At 46.0% G+C, this 18,369-nt stretch overlaps 1 protein-coding gene across 1 annotated transcript in view; it reads left to right on the top strand.

Annotated features, from left to right (window-relative positions):
* Positions 1-18,369, top strand: part of CDH23 (cadherin related 23) — a 575,832-nt gene that overhangs the window by 529,131 nt on the left and 28,332 nt on the right. The window contains exons 37-44 of the mRNA XM_031956552.1: positions 1,972-2,199; positions 2,498-2,617; positions 3,507-3,687; positions 9,527-9,660; positions 10,709-10,918; positions 11,852-11,959; positions 14,475-14,577; positions 16,337-16,462. Coding sequence (XP_031812412.1) covers positions 1,972-2,199; positions 2,498-2,617; positions 3,507-3,687; positions 9,527-9,660; positions 10,709-10,918; positions 11,852-11,959; positions 14,475-14,577; positions 16,337-16,462 — 1,210 coding nt within the window. The remainder of the gene's footprint in view (positions 1-1,971; positions 2,200-2,497; positions 2,618-3,506; positions 3,688-9,526; positions 9,661-10,708; positions 10,919-11,851; positions 11,960-14,474; positions 14,578-16,336; positions 16,463-18,369) is intronic.

Raw genomic sequence — 18,369 nt, 5'->3', positions numbered from 1 at the left:
AAATGGTTAATTGATAAAGGTTTTCCCTTCCCCAGGGTTTTTATATTTTAATAAGGGTCTATTAGAAGAGCCTTGTAGATGCAAAGAAATGAATCATTAATACTGCAAATTCAGGCACAGCAACAGATGGGGGAGAGATCTTTTTTAGTGAGCAGTGGGGGTCGTTCACAGACAGCCAGGGCATAGCAAGATCGCCATATTTGGAAAGCATGGTAGAGCAGAATGGATGCTGCAGGGAGCATCAAGAGGCCTGGGCTCCAACCATGTTTTCTAATCACCCCTGGGTGACTTCAGGCCAACTGAACTCTCCTCCTGCTCCATATTTATGATCAAATGTTCAGGATTTGAATTCCAATCCTACCGTGCAGTCGTTATGTAGGGGATTTCTGGACTACCAGGGTCTCAGTTTCTTCCACACACACAAAAAAAAGTAGGGACTTCTTATGGGCCAGGAAAAAATAAAAAGTCAGCTCTAAGATAAGTTAAAGATTAGTTTATTAGTTCCCCACTCTGAAACACAGGTCCAGGCCTCTCTCCTCCAAGACAAAACAAAACCTTAAAGTGTAGTATCCATTCAGACATAGAGAGTGCTATTTAATATCTTTGTCCGCCCTGCTGGCTATGTCCAGGAGCCTGCATCATAAAGGGGTAAAATGGCCTGGGCCAGGAAGGAGAAGAAGATAAGGATGGAAAGATCAGGGCGCAGTTAGTGAAATGAAAGATTTGGAAGAGACAGCCTCTAAGCAACCTTTCTACTCTAATAGCCTATCACCAGACTATCTGAAAAAGAAGCTAAAAGTACCACTCAGTCCTTTTTCTTTTTTTTTTAAATTATAAACTTAACAAAGATCAACATACATGAACATTTCTCTGTGTAAAAATAGCAGAAAAAAATGACTGGATATGAATGGTAGTTTTGTCTGGATTCCCCTCTATAGTTCTTTCTGCTTTCTTCTGTGTATTTTTTAAGTATTTCCTGAACACTTTTTTCTTTCATTTTTTAATCTATCCTACCCTTCCTTCCTACCCTATTCAAAAAAAAATTAAACCCTCCTTTAAAACAAATAAGCATAATGAAGCAGAGCCAATCTGTGCTTCAGATGTCTCTGAAAATGTGTCTTCTTTACACATAATCCATTGACTCTCTGCCAAGAGGTAAAAAATGTCAGTCTTCTGGAGCTGTGATTGGTCATTGCATTAAGCAGAGCTCTTAAGTCAAAGTTGTTTAGATTTTCAATGCTTTAGTCAGTTGTTCTCCTGGCTCACCTTGTAATGCATCAGTTCATATAAGTCTTCTCCAGTTTCTTCTTCTCATCTCTTTGTAAAACAGTGAGCCTCTGTCTGTGCATGTATGTGTGTGTGTGTGTGTGTGTGTGTGTGTGGGGAGAGAGAGAGAGAGAGAGAGAGAGAGAGAGAGAGAGAGAGAGAGAGAGAGAGAGAGAAAATAAAGAGAGAGAGGGAAGGAGGGAAGGGGGGGGAAAGAGAGAGACAGGAGACAGAGAGAGAATGAAGACAGAGAAACAGAAGAGAGACAGAGAAGAGAGAACAGAGAGAGAGATGAGAGAGAGAGAGAAAGAGAAAGACAGAACAGAGAACAGAGACAGAGAAGAGAGAGAGAGAGAGAGAGAGAGAGAAAAGAGAGAGAGAGAGAGAGAGAGAGAGAGAGAGAGAGAGAGAGAGAGAGAGAATTCTAAGGCTTTTCACATAACATTTAATAACATTATTGTTATAGGTCTTTAACTATTTTTTCCTCAGTGCTGGACCAGTGGCAAAGAAATTGTTGATTTATGATAGAACACACCCAGTTTTACAAGATATGGATTTGGGGATTAAAAATGAATTTTCTTTTGTTTTTTTTTTTTTTTTTTTTCCGAATTGACGGCTCTCTGCTTTTTGTTCCGTAGGGAGCTCCTGGTCATTTTGCTGGACAAGCCCCTGTTCTGACTCTTCTCCTCCCGGCTTTCTCCACAGGCCACTACCCATGTCTATGTGACAGTGGTGGATGAGAATGACAACGCACCCATGTTCCAACAGCCCCGCTATGAGATTCTGCTGGATGAGGGCCCCGACACCCTCAACATCAGCCTCCTCACGGTGCAGGCCCTGGACCCAGACGAAGGCCCCAACGGCACCATAGCCTATTCCATCATCGCCGGCAACATCATCGACACCTTCCAGATGGACAGCAGGGCCCCCCTGGTTGGAGAACGTGGGCATGGCTGCCCTGCCCAGGAGGGGCACTTGATGGGCGAGGGGACCTGTCGAAAGAGCAGGGCAGGGCCCTGCGAGGGAAAAGGCTTTGTTAAGACAAGGTGGTATTTTCCACTTTCTCTGTTGACTCGGGGGGCATGAGAGCCCCAGAGGGAGGAACGTGTGTCAGTGCCCATGTCCTTCCTTCAGCCGGCCCGGTCAGCTGTAGCAGGGTCTTCCACTGCCAGGGGCAGCTGTGCTACTTCCCCACGCCCTCTGACCATCATACCTGTGTGTCTCTCACCAGGGGGTCATCAGTACTCGGAAGGAGCTGGATTACGAGATCAGCCATGGCCTCTACACCCTGATTGTCACCGCCACTGACCAGTGCCCAATCCTGTCTCGACGCCTCACTTCCACTACCACGGTATGTGACAGCCCATCCGCCTTGGAAAGGATCCCCAACAACCCCGCGATGGGGAGAGGGGGGAAGGACGCCGCCCCTGGTTTATTCTGGGGAAGGGGATTACTGTACCTGCATAAGAGTCAGTCTGCTCACTTGTTAAATGGGAAAAATTGTATCTATCCCACTTTTCCTCATAGGGATGTCGGGAAGATCACAGTAGTTAAAAATACTCAGAACGGAATAATAATAAAATCAGTAATCACCTAATGGTGTTTTCCAATTGATAAAAGTGTCTCAGGCGATCCACACAACCAGGCTGTAATTCTCGTTCCCTTTCTCTAGATGAGGGAATTGGATTTTAGAGAAGTGAAGTGACTTCTAGGTGCCAGTGCTGGAGGATCTAAGCCTTTTGACGAAGCTGGGATGATAGATCCCAAAGGAGCTCAACAAGTCAGAAAAAAACAAGTCAGATGAAATGTGTTCAGGATAAATGTAAAGTCTCACACAAGTTCAACAAGTCAAGCTCAGGGTCTAGGAGGGGGCTTTAGATAAGCTCCTGAAAAGGAATCAGAATGGTGAGGGACAGAATCCATGCCATGGGAGAACAGGTTGAAGGAATTGGGGATGTTTCCTCTGCGAGGAAAAAAAAGGTTCAAGGATACATGAGAATTCTCTTCAAGGATGTAAAAGTCTTTTGAAAAAATGAAAAGAAGGACTTAGTCTTGTCCTCTGACCCCAGAACTTCCAGAGCCCTGCGGGCTATTTACAGCCCATTCTGTCTTATTGCAGGCTGGGAGGGAAAGGTGCAGAAATTCATCCCTTTGATGTGGCAGGGATTTCAGGATCCCAGACACTGCCCGGAGAGTTTACAGGCTGAGCCAGCCTTGACTAAGCCTCCATTTTCTTACAGGTGCTGGTGAATGTCAATGACATTAATGACAACGTGCCCATCTTCCCCCGGGCATATGAGGGACCTTTTGATGTAACAGAAGGCCAGCCTGGGCCCAGGGTATGGACCTTCCGGGCTCGAGATTTGGACTCGGGACCCAATGGACAAGTGGAATACAGCATCGTGGATGGGGACCCTCTGGGTGAGTAAGGTTCCAGGGCCTGGATGGGCCCAAAGGGAGCGACTTTCATCCCTCCCCCATCCCATGGAAGTGGATGTCCCCAAACCAGTCAACAGATTGCCTCTTTTCCTGACATCCCCAAGAGCAAATTATTTTGCCCGTTTGCCTGTAAACACATAACATATATTCATAAAAAATTCCAAACACAAACACAGAAACAGCAATACTTTGCATATCTGTCTTAAGATTTATGGAGACTTTCCTTTGCAACAATCCTGTGTTATCCCCATTTCACAGATGAAGAAACTGAGGTTAAGTGACTTTCCAAGATCAGACAGCTAGTAAGTGATCTCTAAAATCCCCTTTTTGCTCTAAACCCTAAATCTGATATCAGTGGCAGAATCCCTCCTGGGATGGGTCAACTCCAGCCTTTCCTTGCCTCCCATCCAAGCTCCCTTAGGACCTGCTCTTTGCCAGTGGATAATGGGGTGGCAATTCAGTTGGCCAGAGTTAGCCGAGTGCCTCCTACATTCTAGGCCTTGTGCAATATAAATAAGGGGGCTTAAACTCTATCCAAGGTCATGAGGAATATAGACAAATATAAATATGATCAGACCTGAAAGACACCAAGGCTATCAGTACTCACAGGGGTCAAAAATCGCTCCTAACTGGGGGTTGTAAGCATGGGAGAAACCAGAAAAGGCCACAAAGAGGAAGGGACACTTTATGAATTTTATGAATAAAAATGTTTTACAAATTTTTGAGGTGAAAAATTAATTTCCTCAATAGTACTCACACCACTCCCCCAGGGGAGACTACAGAACAGGAAAGAGTTATGATGGAATCAATGATAGCCAAATAATGATGATAATAATAATAATGTGGTAACCTTAATAGTGCCGATCTTATGTGGTTTAAGGTTAACGTGATGAACTTTTGCATGGTGCTTTCCTCACTCATGACATTATCTCTTTTTGGGAGGAAGGAGGTGATGAAATGGGGTAAGGTTAAATGACAGTCAGGGTCACACAGCTAGTAAATGTCAAGGAGCTGACTGGACGGCAAATCAATGTGTTCTGACCCTAAGTCACAGCTGGCACTTATTTATTGTTTTCAAGTTTGTGAAGCATTTTCTCTATGAACATAATAATCTGTTTTGAACCTCGAAATAGCTCTAGAAGGTAGGCTTTCCTACCAGGAAAACTGAAGCTCCCAGTAAAATGATTTGCCTATGATCACATAGGAAGTGTCAGAGGCACAATTTGAACTCAGACCTTTGGGATTTCAAGTCTGACACTCCCCAGCATGCTTTCCTCTATATTGTCTCTGTAGCTATTTGTGTGTTCTGAATTTAAGGTCATGCTAGAGCCATCTTGCACTGCTTTAGAGAGGCAATTGTTAAATTTTCAGTTTGAACATTTATACTGTAGTAATTGGCTAACACTACAAACCAGAACTTGAGCGATTGCTTTGTTGATTGTCTAGAATTGAAAAAATATTGGGGAAAATGTTTTTAATGCAGAGTCAACTTATAAGTGTGTAGTATATACAATTTTTTTCCAGAAAAGCCAGTTGTTAAACATTTACCAACATACCACCTACTGCCTGGACCCCTATCAGAGTCCTCCTTAGGAATCATGTTCTTAAATGTGTACGATAAAATACAGAAGAGTAAAAAGGAAATTAATTCTATTGAAATGCAGTTACCAGAGTATTAAAATGCATTCATATTAATAATGCATTAATATTAATGGAATTATTATTAATCTACTAATAGCTAGTTATTGTAATAAATTCACGACCCTGTGAAATCTATCCATGGGCCCAGGAGAAGCCCAGGGTAAGATTCATAAACCATCCTCAAACACTAAGCAAATGTAAGCCAATAGTATCATAAAATCACTGGCAGTATTTGGGAGCTGACGTCACTTCTATTCAGTCCCATCCAAGTATCATTTGGATATTTGATCTGGGTATGACTTGAAGAACTGGTTCCCGGCAGGACACTGGCCAACTAAAATGCCTGGATCCCCCAAAGGGGGGGGCAGACACCTGAATGGGGCTTTCAGTATATCAGTGGTGGCTGGAGGGCCTTTTAGCTGCCCACTTTCCCCAGGCTTGGCACCCACTCTGGAGCGGACCAGCTCTCCTTCCAATGCCCCCCAATGCCCTGCCAGCTTCAGTCTGCCCATCCCCACTGGGAATTAACAGGGTGGAGCTGGCCTGTCTCCTGCACTGAGAACAAAAGCCAGAGATTGCCATCTGAGGGATCATCGGTGCCCGGGGAAGCCCCTGCTCCTCCCCACCACTGGCATTGGGGGAGTGGGGTAGAGAACATGGAGAAGGTGGGAATCCCCACTTCTTTAAAGACACAGACCATCAGGCTCAGGAAATCCTGCCCCGACATCTGTCAGCCCCTCAGGGAAGCTTGGCAGCCTGTTGCTGTGGGGCGGAAGGGGCCAAGGGACTTCCCTGAGTGAAGGCCAGGTGGGAAGAATATGAGGAATACAGCTGTGGGAGGGGTGGATGGGAAACCTGTCTGTTGTGTCATTGTAAAGTCAGTGCAGGAGGAGCTGGGCCAGGAGGGGAAAGAAAGGGAGGCTAGACAGAGCTGGGGAAGCGGGGACTCACTTCTCCATCGATTCTGTGGGACTTCTGGGCAAATGGTTTTTCCTCCCTGCGCCTCAGTTTCTCTCAGCTGTCAAACAGAGGGAGGTAAAACGTAAAGTCTTATCCCTTACAGCCTGCTCTGAAAAGTCTCTGAAGAGGGCAGAAGTCCAGAGGGCGGTTAATCCGGCGAGCAGGGTAGCTTCTAAAAACTGAACATAAAAAGGGCTCAGACCCTGCAAACCATAGGACCGTCGCCTGTCACTGAGGCTGTGGACACGTGGAAAAGTCAGTCTGGTGCAGATCCGAGGGGGCCAGAACAGAATGGCTTAGGTAGAGTGGGGGGTGTCAGCGTAGACCCTGCCCTCCCTGAGAGGGTCCCACGGGCGACTGGCCAATTGCTTTACCTTTCCCGGCCTCAGATGGTCATCTAGGTAATGGCATTAGGCAGAGCCATGGGCCAGGAAATGGTACCAAATTCAAAGCTTGCCTCAGAGATTTAGTAGCTCTGTGATACTGGGAAAATCATTGAATCTCTGCCTCAGTTTCCTCCTCTGTAAAGGGGGCTAATAGTGGTACCTGGGGTTGTTGCGAGGCTCCAGAGAGGTAACAATCATAAAGCACAGACCAGATAAATGCTAACTATTGACAATATTACATATATTGGCAATATAATATATTGACGATATTATCAGTAAAACGAGAGGGTTGGACTAGACTGATGTTTTTAAGGTTTCCCACAGTTCCAGGTTTCCATGAGTCTATGGTTTTTGTTCTAAGTGTAAATGCATAACCTTAGACTTGTGATATTGTTATTATCCTTTTTTTTTCTTTTTTGCACAAGGCAATTGGGATGAAGTGACTTGCCTAAGATCACACAGCTAGGAAGTATTAATATTTGAACTCAGATCCTCCTGGCCCCTCCAGGGCCAGTGCCCTATCTACTGGGCCATGTAACTGCCCTTAGATTTGTGATACTGAGGAAAGATTGCTCCATTTAAAGTCAGAAGACCCGAGTTCAAATGCTGCTTCTGACACTGTGTGAACCTGAGTAAATCCTCTCACCTGAGAACCTCAGCTTCCTTATCAATAAAATGAGGAGGTTTTACCTCTAAGGCCCCTTCCAGTTCCAAATCTGATTATATGATCTTAAATGACCTTAAAGATAAAAGATCTAACAGATGTCAGTGAGCATATAAGGGGAAAGGAATTGTGGGCTAAAGGATGGGGAGGAGAGATTGGGACTAGTGAACAACTCTCCTGCCAGGCTTGGCCAACCCCTATTGCAGGACTGGTCTCATGCTTAGGTAAGTTACCCATGCTGGGTGGTGGGGGCAGGGGGATGGTCCAGACACCCCCAGTACATCTCACACTGTTCTGCCCCCAAACCTAAAATTCCATAATGAACCAATCAGTCTTTTGCGTTGAGAATTGTCAACTTGCTAAAAGCTGAACAGGTCACCCAGTCTGAGGGACACATTCCACCCCTAAGTCTTTCTGGCTAATGAGCTTTCCAAAGGCCTTCCCTGGGGCGGGTGAGCCAGGATTCCGACCCGGAGATGCCCCGGGGGGAATAGCTGTGCCCAGGAGGTCATGCTGGGAGGGATGTGCCCTGGAACAGTTAAAGGCATTGAGGAACATCCTCGGTGTGATGGGAAGGGGGAGAAAATAACTCCCCAGTGTGTGGAAAAGGTTGGAAAGCAGGGTGTTCTCAAGGGAAAAAGTGAGTGGAGAATATGGCATAGCAGCGGGTCTAAAAGGGGACAGGGAGAGGGAAAAGAAGGAGAGAGAGAGAGAGAGAGAGACAGAGACAGAGACAGAGACAGAGAGAGACAGAGAGAGATACAAATACAGAGAGACAGAGACAAAGTGCAGAGATGGAGTGGGAGAGACAGACAAGACAGAGACAGAAAGGAGAGAAAGAGACAAGAGAGAGAGGAGAGACAGAAAGCAGAGAGAGAAAAAGAAATGAGAGTGAGAGACAGGATAAACAGAGAGAGAGAGAGAAGAGAGGGAGAGAGGAGAAAGGGGAAAGCATGGAATAGAGGAAGAAAAGTGGGGAGAAGGGGAAAAGACAGAAGAGGGAGAAAAGGAGGCAAAGAAGGGAAAAGGAAAGAGAGAAGAAGAAAGGGAAGGGGAGGGGAAAGAGAAAGAGAGAGTGGGAGAGGGGAAAGAAAGGAAAGAGGAAGTAGGGAGAAGCAGAAGAAAAGGAGAGGGGAAAGGAAGGGAAGGGAAGGGAGGGGGGAGAAAAAAAAGAAGGAAGGAAAGAGAAGAGAGGAAGAGGAGGAGAGGGAAGAAAAGGAGGAGAGAGGAAGAGAAGAGAAAGAAAGGAGAGGGGAGATGAGGAGAGGAAGAAAGGGAATGTAGAGAGAATGGGGGAGGAGGAAGAAGAGCAGGCCTGTGCACAGGAGAAAGAGAAGAAAGTTGGTGAAGGGTTCCAGAAGCAAAGGGAGGAGTAACTCTAACTGGGCAGGGGGATTTGATGTGAGCAGGTGTGCAAAGAGGGATGCCCTCTGTATAGTGCTTCCCACTGTCACAATGCCCATATCACCAAGCCCTGTGTTGGACAGAACATCTAAAAGCAGGTGGGCTGGAGTCTCCACAAAGGGAGAGGGGCTGAGTTGGGGGGGGAGGGGAAGCCCAGGATCTCACCTCAAACACCAGCCACAGGTGACCACAATGTGACTGCAGGGGATAAGACCATGACAACCATGCGTCTACAGGAAAGAAGACAGGAGGAGTGTAAACAAGGGGCAGGAAGGAAGGAAGGAGGGAGGGAGGGAGGAAGAAAGCAATGGAGGGAAGGAAGGAAGGAGGGAGGGAAAGAAGGAAGAGGAAGGGAGGGAGAGGAAGGGAGAGAGGGAAGGAGGGAAGGGAGGGAAGGAAGGAAGGAAGGAAGGAAAGAAGGAAGGAAGGAAGGGAGGAAGGGAGGGAAGAAGGGAGGGAGGGAGGGAGGGATGGGAAGAAAGGAAGGGAGGGAAGGAGGGAAGGGAGGGGGGGAGAAAACAATATGGAAAAACCAACCAAAACATCCACTGAGTCTACAAGTTTCTGCCACATTCAAGAACCACAATCCCCTCACCTCTGCAAAGAAGAGAGAAGTGGGACACTTTCTCTCCCCCTAGGCCAAGCTATATGAATTTTCATTGAGAAAGGGGAAAGATGGGAAGGGGATGGGCTGGGCTACATTCAGCTGGAATGAGACTCTGATCCTTTGCTTCCTTCTGAACCTGGTTCTTGTCTCGATCTCCAGGTGAGTTTCTGATCTCTCCTGTGGAGGGGGAGCTTCGAGTCAGGAAGGACATTGAGCTTGACCGGGAAAACATCGCTTTCTACAACCTCACCATCTGTGCTCGGGACAGGGGGACCCCCCCACTCAGTTCTATGGTGAGTCTGTGTGGCGAATAGCAGAGGGCTCTCTGGCATGCAGCTGCCCTTTTCTTCTCCTCCCCCTTACCTCTGACCCTTGATGGGCAACGTCCTTCTATCCAAAATTATAAGAGGACCATAGAAAGCCATCTTCTTTTACCTAAAGAATCTCATTGGCCCCCCCAGAGTGAGCATAAGCTTCTCCAATGTTTGGGCTTCCCTGGCCTCAGCTTCTCCTGTGCTCATGGCTGGGAGCCGGTTGTCTACATTCTAGGAGCCAGAACCCCCACTACAGACTTGCTCCATAACCATAAGGACTTGCTCATGCAAGCTAGGTGGCAGAGTGACTAAAGCAGAGGGCCTGGGGGCAGGAAAACCCAAGCGCATCTTCCAGCCCCAGACACTTATTAGTTATTTGATGCTGAGCAAAGCAGTTTAATCTCTGCCAGCCTCAGTTGCCTTATCTGTGAAATGGGCGTAATAATAACACCTACCTCCCAGGGCTGCTGCAAGGATTAAATATTATATTTATAATATTATTTTTATTTATTTATATTTATAAGGCATTTTGCAAAACTGAAAGTATTACATAAATGCTAGTTATTATTGTTTTTGTTATTACTATGGTATTGTTATTATATAATTCACACAGAATAGCAAGAAGGATTCTGTCCCTCATGCCCTAAGTAGCTTAACTAACACTATCTATGGTGAGGTCTAGACCTTCATGTCTGGGAACGTCTGCCAGATCATTTTCCCTCCTCTAAGTCTCTTCCTTCTCTTCCCTTCCTTTCCCCCCCCCTTTCCTCTTCTGCTTTATCATCTTCCTTTTTTTTGTCCTTTTCTTTCCTTTCACCCTTTTCCTTTTCCTTCTTGACGCTTCCCAATATATTATAAGTTTCCTGAGGGGAGAGACTCTGTGTGCCTGACACACAGCAAGCAAGTTGTAAATGTTTTTTGCAATCAACTGAAATCTTCTTTTTCTTAGTTTTTCCCCTTCTTCTTCTTCTTCCTCTCCATTTGCTTGGGCTCATGCCTCTTGCCTCTTCTCCATCCCTCGCCCCAGATGCTGGTGGGAATCCGCGTGCTGGACATCAACGACAATGACCCGGTGTTGCTGAACCTGCCCATGAACATCACCATCAGCGAGAACAGCCCCGTGTCCAGCTTTGTGGCCCACATTCTGGCCAGTGATGCCGACAGCGGCCCCAACGCCCTCCTCACCTTCAACATTACTGCTGGCAACAGAAACAACGCCTTCTTCATCAATGCGACGGTGGGACTCCTTTCTGCCTCCTGACTCTCTGGGCAGTGGCTCCTGCATCACACACACACACACACACACACACACACACTCAGATATACTCTCACACTCACACACACTCACACAAACACACACACAAAGGGACACACACACACTCATATATACACTCACACTCACACACACTCACACACACACACACACACACACACAAAGGGACACACTCTCTATCCCAAGCCCACCAACATCACCCCATCGGACACGTGTGCTGCTCCTGGGAGCTCACTGAACCTGCTCCAAGATTATGCCCAATCACATCAGAAAGGCAGGAACCATCCTCCTTTCCTTTGCCTATTTTTCCTTGGCCACCCTGAGAACCATAAAGAAAAACATAAATGTGTGTGAATGGTACCGTCACCTTCCTATTCCCGTTCCTGCCTCCGCCTGCCCACTCAGCCTAATTCTTAGCCTCTCTACCGAGGCTGCTCCCTCCTTGGAGCTGGGATTTGCTCCGTGGGCACCGCTACCTTGGTCTGTCATTAGCATGACTGTCCACTCCAGTGGATCTATCTCAGAGCACAATGTTACCTGTTCTGTTATGGAGACTTAGCCCTTTATTTGGGGAAGAGAGAGGGGGGAGGGTTGCATGGCATGTTTTGTTGTGGTAGTTTGTTAAATGATAAAAAATTAAAATCCAATTTCTTTGGAGAACTTTATAGCTGTATGTGAACTAAGGCTGGGAAACACTGCCCTCCAGAGGTCATGAGCCTCATCCATGAAACATAATCCTACAGAGCTTCCCTACAGAGGCTGCAGCTCATCTCCCTCCAGGGTCAAGGAGCTGAGGGCCTCAGAACAGGGGGGATTTTTCAGGTGGGGAGGGGCTTTCTCGCCAACTAACCCCAGCTAACTCCACACACATATTCATTTCACATCTTTCCTTCTCAGACAGGGATAATCACTGTGAACCGGCCCCTGGACCGAGAAAGGATCCCTGAGTATAAACTGACTGTTTCTGTGAAGGACAACCCGGAAAACCCACGCATTGCCAGAAGGGTGAGTGATGTGGGGGGAGACAAAGGGTGAGATAGGAAAGGGAGAAGGAGACTACTTCACTCCAAGTCTGATCCAGCTCCCACCAGCCAGGCGCTCTCCACAGTGCTGAAAGGATCCTGGAACACAGACTGAATTGTCCTTTTTCTTCCCTTTGCTGTTATCAACAGTCCCGAATGGACCCCCAAATGCCAGTTAGAGTAAATTGTTCTTTTCTTTGCCATTATCAAAGCAAGCAGAAACAGTTTGTGTTTCATTGTGTGACTCATTTAGGAAGTCTCTTTCTCTCCCTTCCCCTGTGTGGTATGGTGACAAGAGCAGTGCTCACTTCCTTTTCTGAGTCTATTTGCTGATATTTTACAGATCGGCCCTTTTATAAGGGCTAGAGTAGATGAAATCTTATGTTCCTTCAGCTCTGTATGATATTATTCTAAGATTAGATTATCTCTGAGTCTTTGAGATTCTAAAAATATTGGGACTCTCAATCTCTCCCTCTCCTTTGTGCCGTTCTGCCTCCTTGCCTTTCTTTGATGTCTGATTTTTCTTTTTCCTCTTTTCATTTGTTCTTCCTTCTTTTCTTGAATATATCTTAGGGACGCCCATGGTGGGACAGTGGGAACCATGGGTCTAGGGTTAAGGAAAGTGGCTCCAAACCCATTTCAAAAGTACAGGTTCTCAGTTAGAAGAAAACCCAGCAACTGTTTGATCCCTCCCGTGCCTAAATAAGACAGACCTTTCCAGTAAACTCGAGAGTCTTCCTCTAGCTACTGCTAAAAGTCCCTTGGTGAGGAAGAACTCACTCCCTCCTAAGGCATCCCATTCCACTTGAGAATTGCTTTATTTTAAGGAAAGAAGATTTGGGATTTTTTTTCTTACATCAGGTCAAAATCTGCTTCTGCTTTTTGGAACTAAGCAGAACAAAGCTACGCTTGAAGAGAGCTCTCGTGCTATGCCCTTCCCCAAGTCTTATCTTCCCTAGACTAAACACACCCACTCTTCTTCAGGGTAGTCTTCTCAGCATCTAGACTCTCTCACTCCCCCACTCATCTACTCTTGGCTTTCATTTAACTGTATTCAATAAGTATTTATAGTACACAAATATTTGGTTGTCATTGGTACATGACACCCAAGTCTGACTTTATATAACTATGAGGTCCCTTGTAACTGCTCTTGTGAGTATTTGGAACTCTAAAGACTTAATGGAGGTACAAGCTACATATTGCTTTTCTGCACTGGGAATCTGAAAATATCACTCTAGTCCCATGAATAAATGTACAATTATTCCATTCATGATTGATGTCCAGATGTCTTGTTGCTTCTTTTGCTTCAATTTTTCAAGGATCTGTGAGTTCATTGGTCCATAAATAAATATGGATTAAATGTTTACTACGTGCCAAGAACAGTGCTAAGTGCTGGAGATACCAAAGGAGGCAAAAGACAGTTCTTTCTCTCAAGGAGCTAATGGATCGCTCTTATCAATGAGTAATCATTGATATGAACAACCCCTCAGTCATCTCTGGGCCCTGGTAGATGATGTTTGGAAGTTGCCATGATTAAAGAATTCATCATCTAACTTGGCCCCTCCCAATCATGGCTAGACATTCAGATCATAGCCATTCAGTCCCTTATTGAATCCATACTGAAAGTATTTCTAAATTGGTAGAATATACCAAACCTTGCACCCTGCTCCCATAGCCTTGGAGAAGCCAGGATCAACTCCTCATTAGAATTAGAATGTAAGACATGAGAAGAAAACTTTGGTCAATGGACAGAGCATATGAGTGAGTAGAAAGAGTAGAAAGAGCAAACGATCCACAATCCCAAAAATGTAAATGAAAATAACATTATAAGAAAGGTGGTTTCCAAGTAGCTAAGAAACCAAGTGAGCAGTTAGAACATAATTCCCTCCTCTCAACAGAAAGACAGGAAGAATGATATATACATTATCCTTTCCATCTGAGTCATAGTATTAGATGTTTTGTTTAACTCTTTTTCTTAGTTAAAGGGAGTATTCAGTTTTGGTTAAAAAAAAAAAAAAGGTGGGAAGTCATTTCTAGGAATGACTAATGTAAATGCAAACGACAGCAATAAAACTTTAAAAATAAAAAATAAATAAAATAAACAGATGGGAGTTGTCCTGAATATGACACATAAGAGAAAAAGCAAACTAAACAAGATGGATCTCAGGGCCTTGGCAAGCCATCCCAATAACAAAATTACTCAGAATTTCTCTGAGCCCCAGTTTCTTCAGGTTCTATTATATCATATTATATTATATTATATTTACTTATTTCACAGAGGTTAGGACCAAATGAGAAATCACTGAAAAATAGGAAATGACAAAGGCAAAATGTCACTATTTTCTAAAAGTCAATACCCCCTTTCTTTTCTTACTTCTAGGTCACTCATCTGATGTTCCACACATATTTTGCAGCTCTCTACCTACAGTGTCTGCCTTTCAGAGAGTTAGCTCCTACCCCTACTCTTTCCCACCGCTCTTTTCTTCTTCCCCCAATAGGATTTCGACCTACTGGTGATCTCACTTGAAGATGAAAATGATAACCACCCACTCTTCACCCAGAGCACCTACCAGGCAGAGGTGATGGAGAATTCTCCTGCAGGTGCGTACAAAGGAGACCCAACCCCTGGAAAACCCCTAGGCAGGGTGCCAGGGCTACAGTGATGGGAGACTGGGGGAGGAAAGGAGGGGAGGAGTAAGCTGTCTCCTGAGCACCTCATCTGGACCTGGGCTTGTACTAGATAGTGTAGAACATAAGCATTGCTCCTAGTGCAATGCCTGACACGTGGTAATTTCTTAATAATTGTCTTGTTAAATTAAATTGAACTGTGGAAGTTTTCTATATAAGGAGGACAGGGACCTTGTCAGAGTAGCAAGAATAGAGGGCAAGAGTTGCCAGCCCCTTTCCTAGTGTTGCACCGGCCTCCTCCAGACGGGTCATGGTTGGAAGGCAATGATGTTGCCCAGGTGCAATGACAGCCCACGATGGCAGTGGGAAAGAAGCCACGTGCCCTAACCCAGCAGGCTCAGCCACATCCCAAAGGAAATCCAGTCTATGAGCCCAAGTTTTAAACACCGCACAGTCTAGCTGGGGAGATAAGGAGGGCGCATAACTTGAGAAATGATGACATGGCAGCCCAAGGCAGCTGATGAGGAGATGCCAAAGAGAGCCTTCTAGTGGCGTAAAGAAGGAAGAGCTGGCTGTGGTCTCAGGGAAGGAGCCTCGGATCAGTCACCCAAGTTTTCTAGGAAAGATTAGCCCTCCGCCTGCCCCAATCTGCCTCTCCTGCCAACACTGAGAGCACGCCCCGCATCCCTTAATGCCAGAATACAGAGCCCCCCCTGCTCCTCCCCTTCTGAAGAAGTCTGAGGGAGTCCTCATGAATGGCCACAAGAACAAGGGCAGGTCTCTGTTTCTCTATTAGACTGGCCAGACCTTGACAAGGCTATGAGGGAAGGAGACTCGTTTACAAGACAGTTGGGTGATGCAGTAGGTAGAGCACCCACCCTGAAGTCAGGAGGACCAGAGTTCAAATCCAGCCTCAGACACTTAACACTTCCTGGCTGTGGGACCCTGGGCAAGTCACTTAACACCAATTGCCTCCGGGGGAAAATAGCAAAAAGATATAAGAGAAGCCCCAGTCAGCCACTTAACCTCAATTGTCTCGGAAAAAAAAAACTGGGGATGTGGGGGACTTCTGTGACTTTATTCAAAGTCAAGATAGACCATGTGCCTGCACAATGATTGCCCAATCATACCCTCCCAGGCAAAGGGTTATGCCCACAAATATGTGGACGCTAAGGAAACAGTACAAGAGATGGCCATGTTTGTACATGAGGTCACACACACAGTCCACACATGTATGTGCACACGTGCATCTAGAGAAATACGCACACAAAATTCCACATAGAGGGACCAGCACAAACACACATCTGAGTGAGCCTGGGACGCCATCTGTGAGCCATATGGCTCATGAATGGCACGGGCATCCACACCTGGCCACCCTCGGACATCTGTGTGTCGGAGCAGGGATTCTGCAGGGAGACTCTGCTCCAAAGGCTGCTAGGAAGGCAGACCTCGGTCCTGGGCTTGGCCCTGGCCCCGGGCAGGCTTGCTCACAGCTATGTTTTGTTTTCTCCCCCAGCAGGGCTTTGAGGCTGCTCCCCACCTGAGTTCAGTCTGCCAAGGCCACACAGCCGCCGCTCCATCACTTGTCTCAGCCCCTGCCCCCAGGGGGCCCTCACCCATCCACCTCTCATCCATTGTCAGCCATGGGCCACTTGGGAGCGGGAGGAGGGAGGGGGCAGTGGGATCCACCCCCTTCTCGGAGGTGACGTTGGCCTTTGTCCGTCTCTCACAGGGACACCCGTCACGGTGCTGAATGGGCCGATACTGGCCCTGGACGATGACCTCGGCATTAATGCGGTGGTGACCTACAAACTCCTAGGGGCTCAGAGTGACCTCTTTGACATTGACAATGCCACTGGTGAGACCTCCATTTCCCAAGTCCCTCAGTTCCCCCCAAACATCTCCCCCAGAGCCAGATTCTCAACAGCACGGCTGGGAAAACTGCAGACTCTGCCCTCGTATCACGTGACAATCAGACTTCATCGCCACCTCATGTCCCTCGTGGTTGGCCCCCAGAATCCTTCCCCTCACATGCAGTGACAGGCCCCTCAGAGGAGAAACCATAACGAAAAACTCACAACTCTGTGAGAGAGAGGGGGTAATTCTCCCATTTTGCAGATGAGAAATCAAATGACTTGCCCAAGATTATACAACTAGGAAGTGTCTGAAGCAGATGTCCTGATTCTGGATAATGTCCCATTGCCATTCCAAGGCAGCTGAGAAGATAATAATAACAACTTGTATTTCTCTGGTGCCCAATAGTGCTGAACACTTTACAAATATTGAACTAGAATGAGAAAGACCCAAGTTCAAATCCAGCCTGTATAATCCTGAGCAAGTCACTTTGCCTCTCTCTCCCTGTTTTCTCATCTGTAAAATAATAGCACCTACCTCACAGAGTTGCTGTGAAGATAATCTAATATTTGTAAAGCAATACCTAAAAGATGTTACTGTTATTATTATTCTTCCATAATGCTATGAGTAAAGAATGCATCAATAACCAAGCCAATAACCAAACCAAACCAATCAATAACCAAAGAATGGATCAAAAACCTCAGGCCTAAATCTGGCAGCATAGCTAAACTCACAACAGCTAAGCAAGAAATGAGTTGTCTGGAAATTCACTGGTAGGGGAAATCCATTGCTTTTATGTCTGGTTAGAAGTGAATGAAATGCCAAAAAGAGAGAATTTTTGCTCTTTTTAAGGGGTGGAGTTCAATCAACAGGTTACCAGCAGTTTCCTCTCCGTTTTTGTCCCCTCACATAGGAGATATTAAGTAAGTGAAAGTGATAGCAACTGTGCTGCCATTTATACAGCTTCCCTCTCTCCCTAGTGTGGACACCTCATCTTGCTATCGGATTATGGAGAAGAGGTGGATTTCCTTGAGCCTTCTTTACCTTTTTCTTGCCTTTAGGTTTTCAGGATTCCTCTTAGTACTTCTGCCTATAGGACCCCAAACTGAAGAGATCGGGCAGGTTCCGAGAGAGTCCTTGCTGTCTGTCCCCTCACATATACCCTAACACTAGACCCATAAGCGGATACGGTTTCGGGGACCTAAAATTTGAGGGATGGAGGTTTCAAGCAGCTTCTCACTATTGCTATTTGGCAGTGAAGTCTCCATGTCTGGGAAGGAAACAGCACAAATTCTGGGGAGTTTCAAAAGCTCCCCCAATGGGAATGATCCATATTCACCCCCTTGGCCTTTATTATCCACCTGGAAAATTATTCTGCTGATCAAATAGCAGAGATGCAGTAAAAACTACCTTCTTCCTATGGGTCCCAGGAAACTTAGGCAGAGAATACCAGAACTGAGAGGTGCCCTCTCTCAAGACTCTCAGCCTACAGAAGATAGGATCGTAACTTTTACCTTATGTGTCCTGCTGAAAGCAAAATATTTGAGTCTCTCTCTCCTTAGAGCAGCTCCAGCCTGGTTTCCAATCAGCCCTAACTTTATTCATACAGCATAGGTGATGCTCAAGGATTTCAGAAAGGGACTTGGGAAAGGATCAGCAACTGGAAATATGGAAAGAGAAATAGCACCTTTAGGAGAAAAGGGATTGTTCCTTTCTCTCTTCTTCCTTCTTTCCTGAGACACCTCAGTTGTACTCAGTTGTGGATAGAGGACTAGACCTGTACTCAGGAAACCCTAAATTCAAATCCAAACTCACTTCTCTATGAAATCCTAAGCAATTCAGCCTCTATCTCAGTTTTCTGATCTATAGGGTTATGATGAGGATAAAATTCAAGAATATTTGCAAAGATCT

Source organism: Sarcophilus harrisii, chromosome 2 (assembly GCF_902635505.1).
Source record: "Sarcophilus harrisii chromosome 2, mSarHar1.11, whole genome shotgun sequence".
Classification (NCBI taxonomy): Eukaryota; Metazoa; Chordata; class Mammalia; order Dasyuromorphia; family Dasyuridae; genus Sarcophilus; species Sarcophilus harrisii.
Note: the sequence above shows the minus strand (reverse complement) of the source record. Positions and strands in the feature narration are given on the sequence as shown.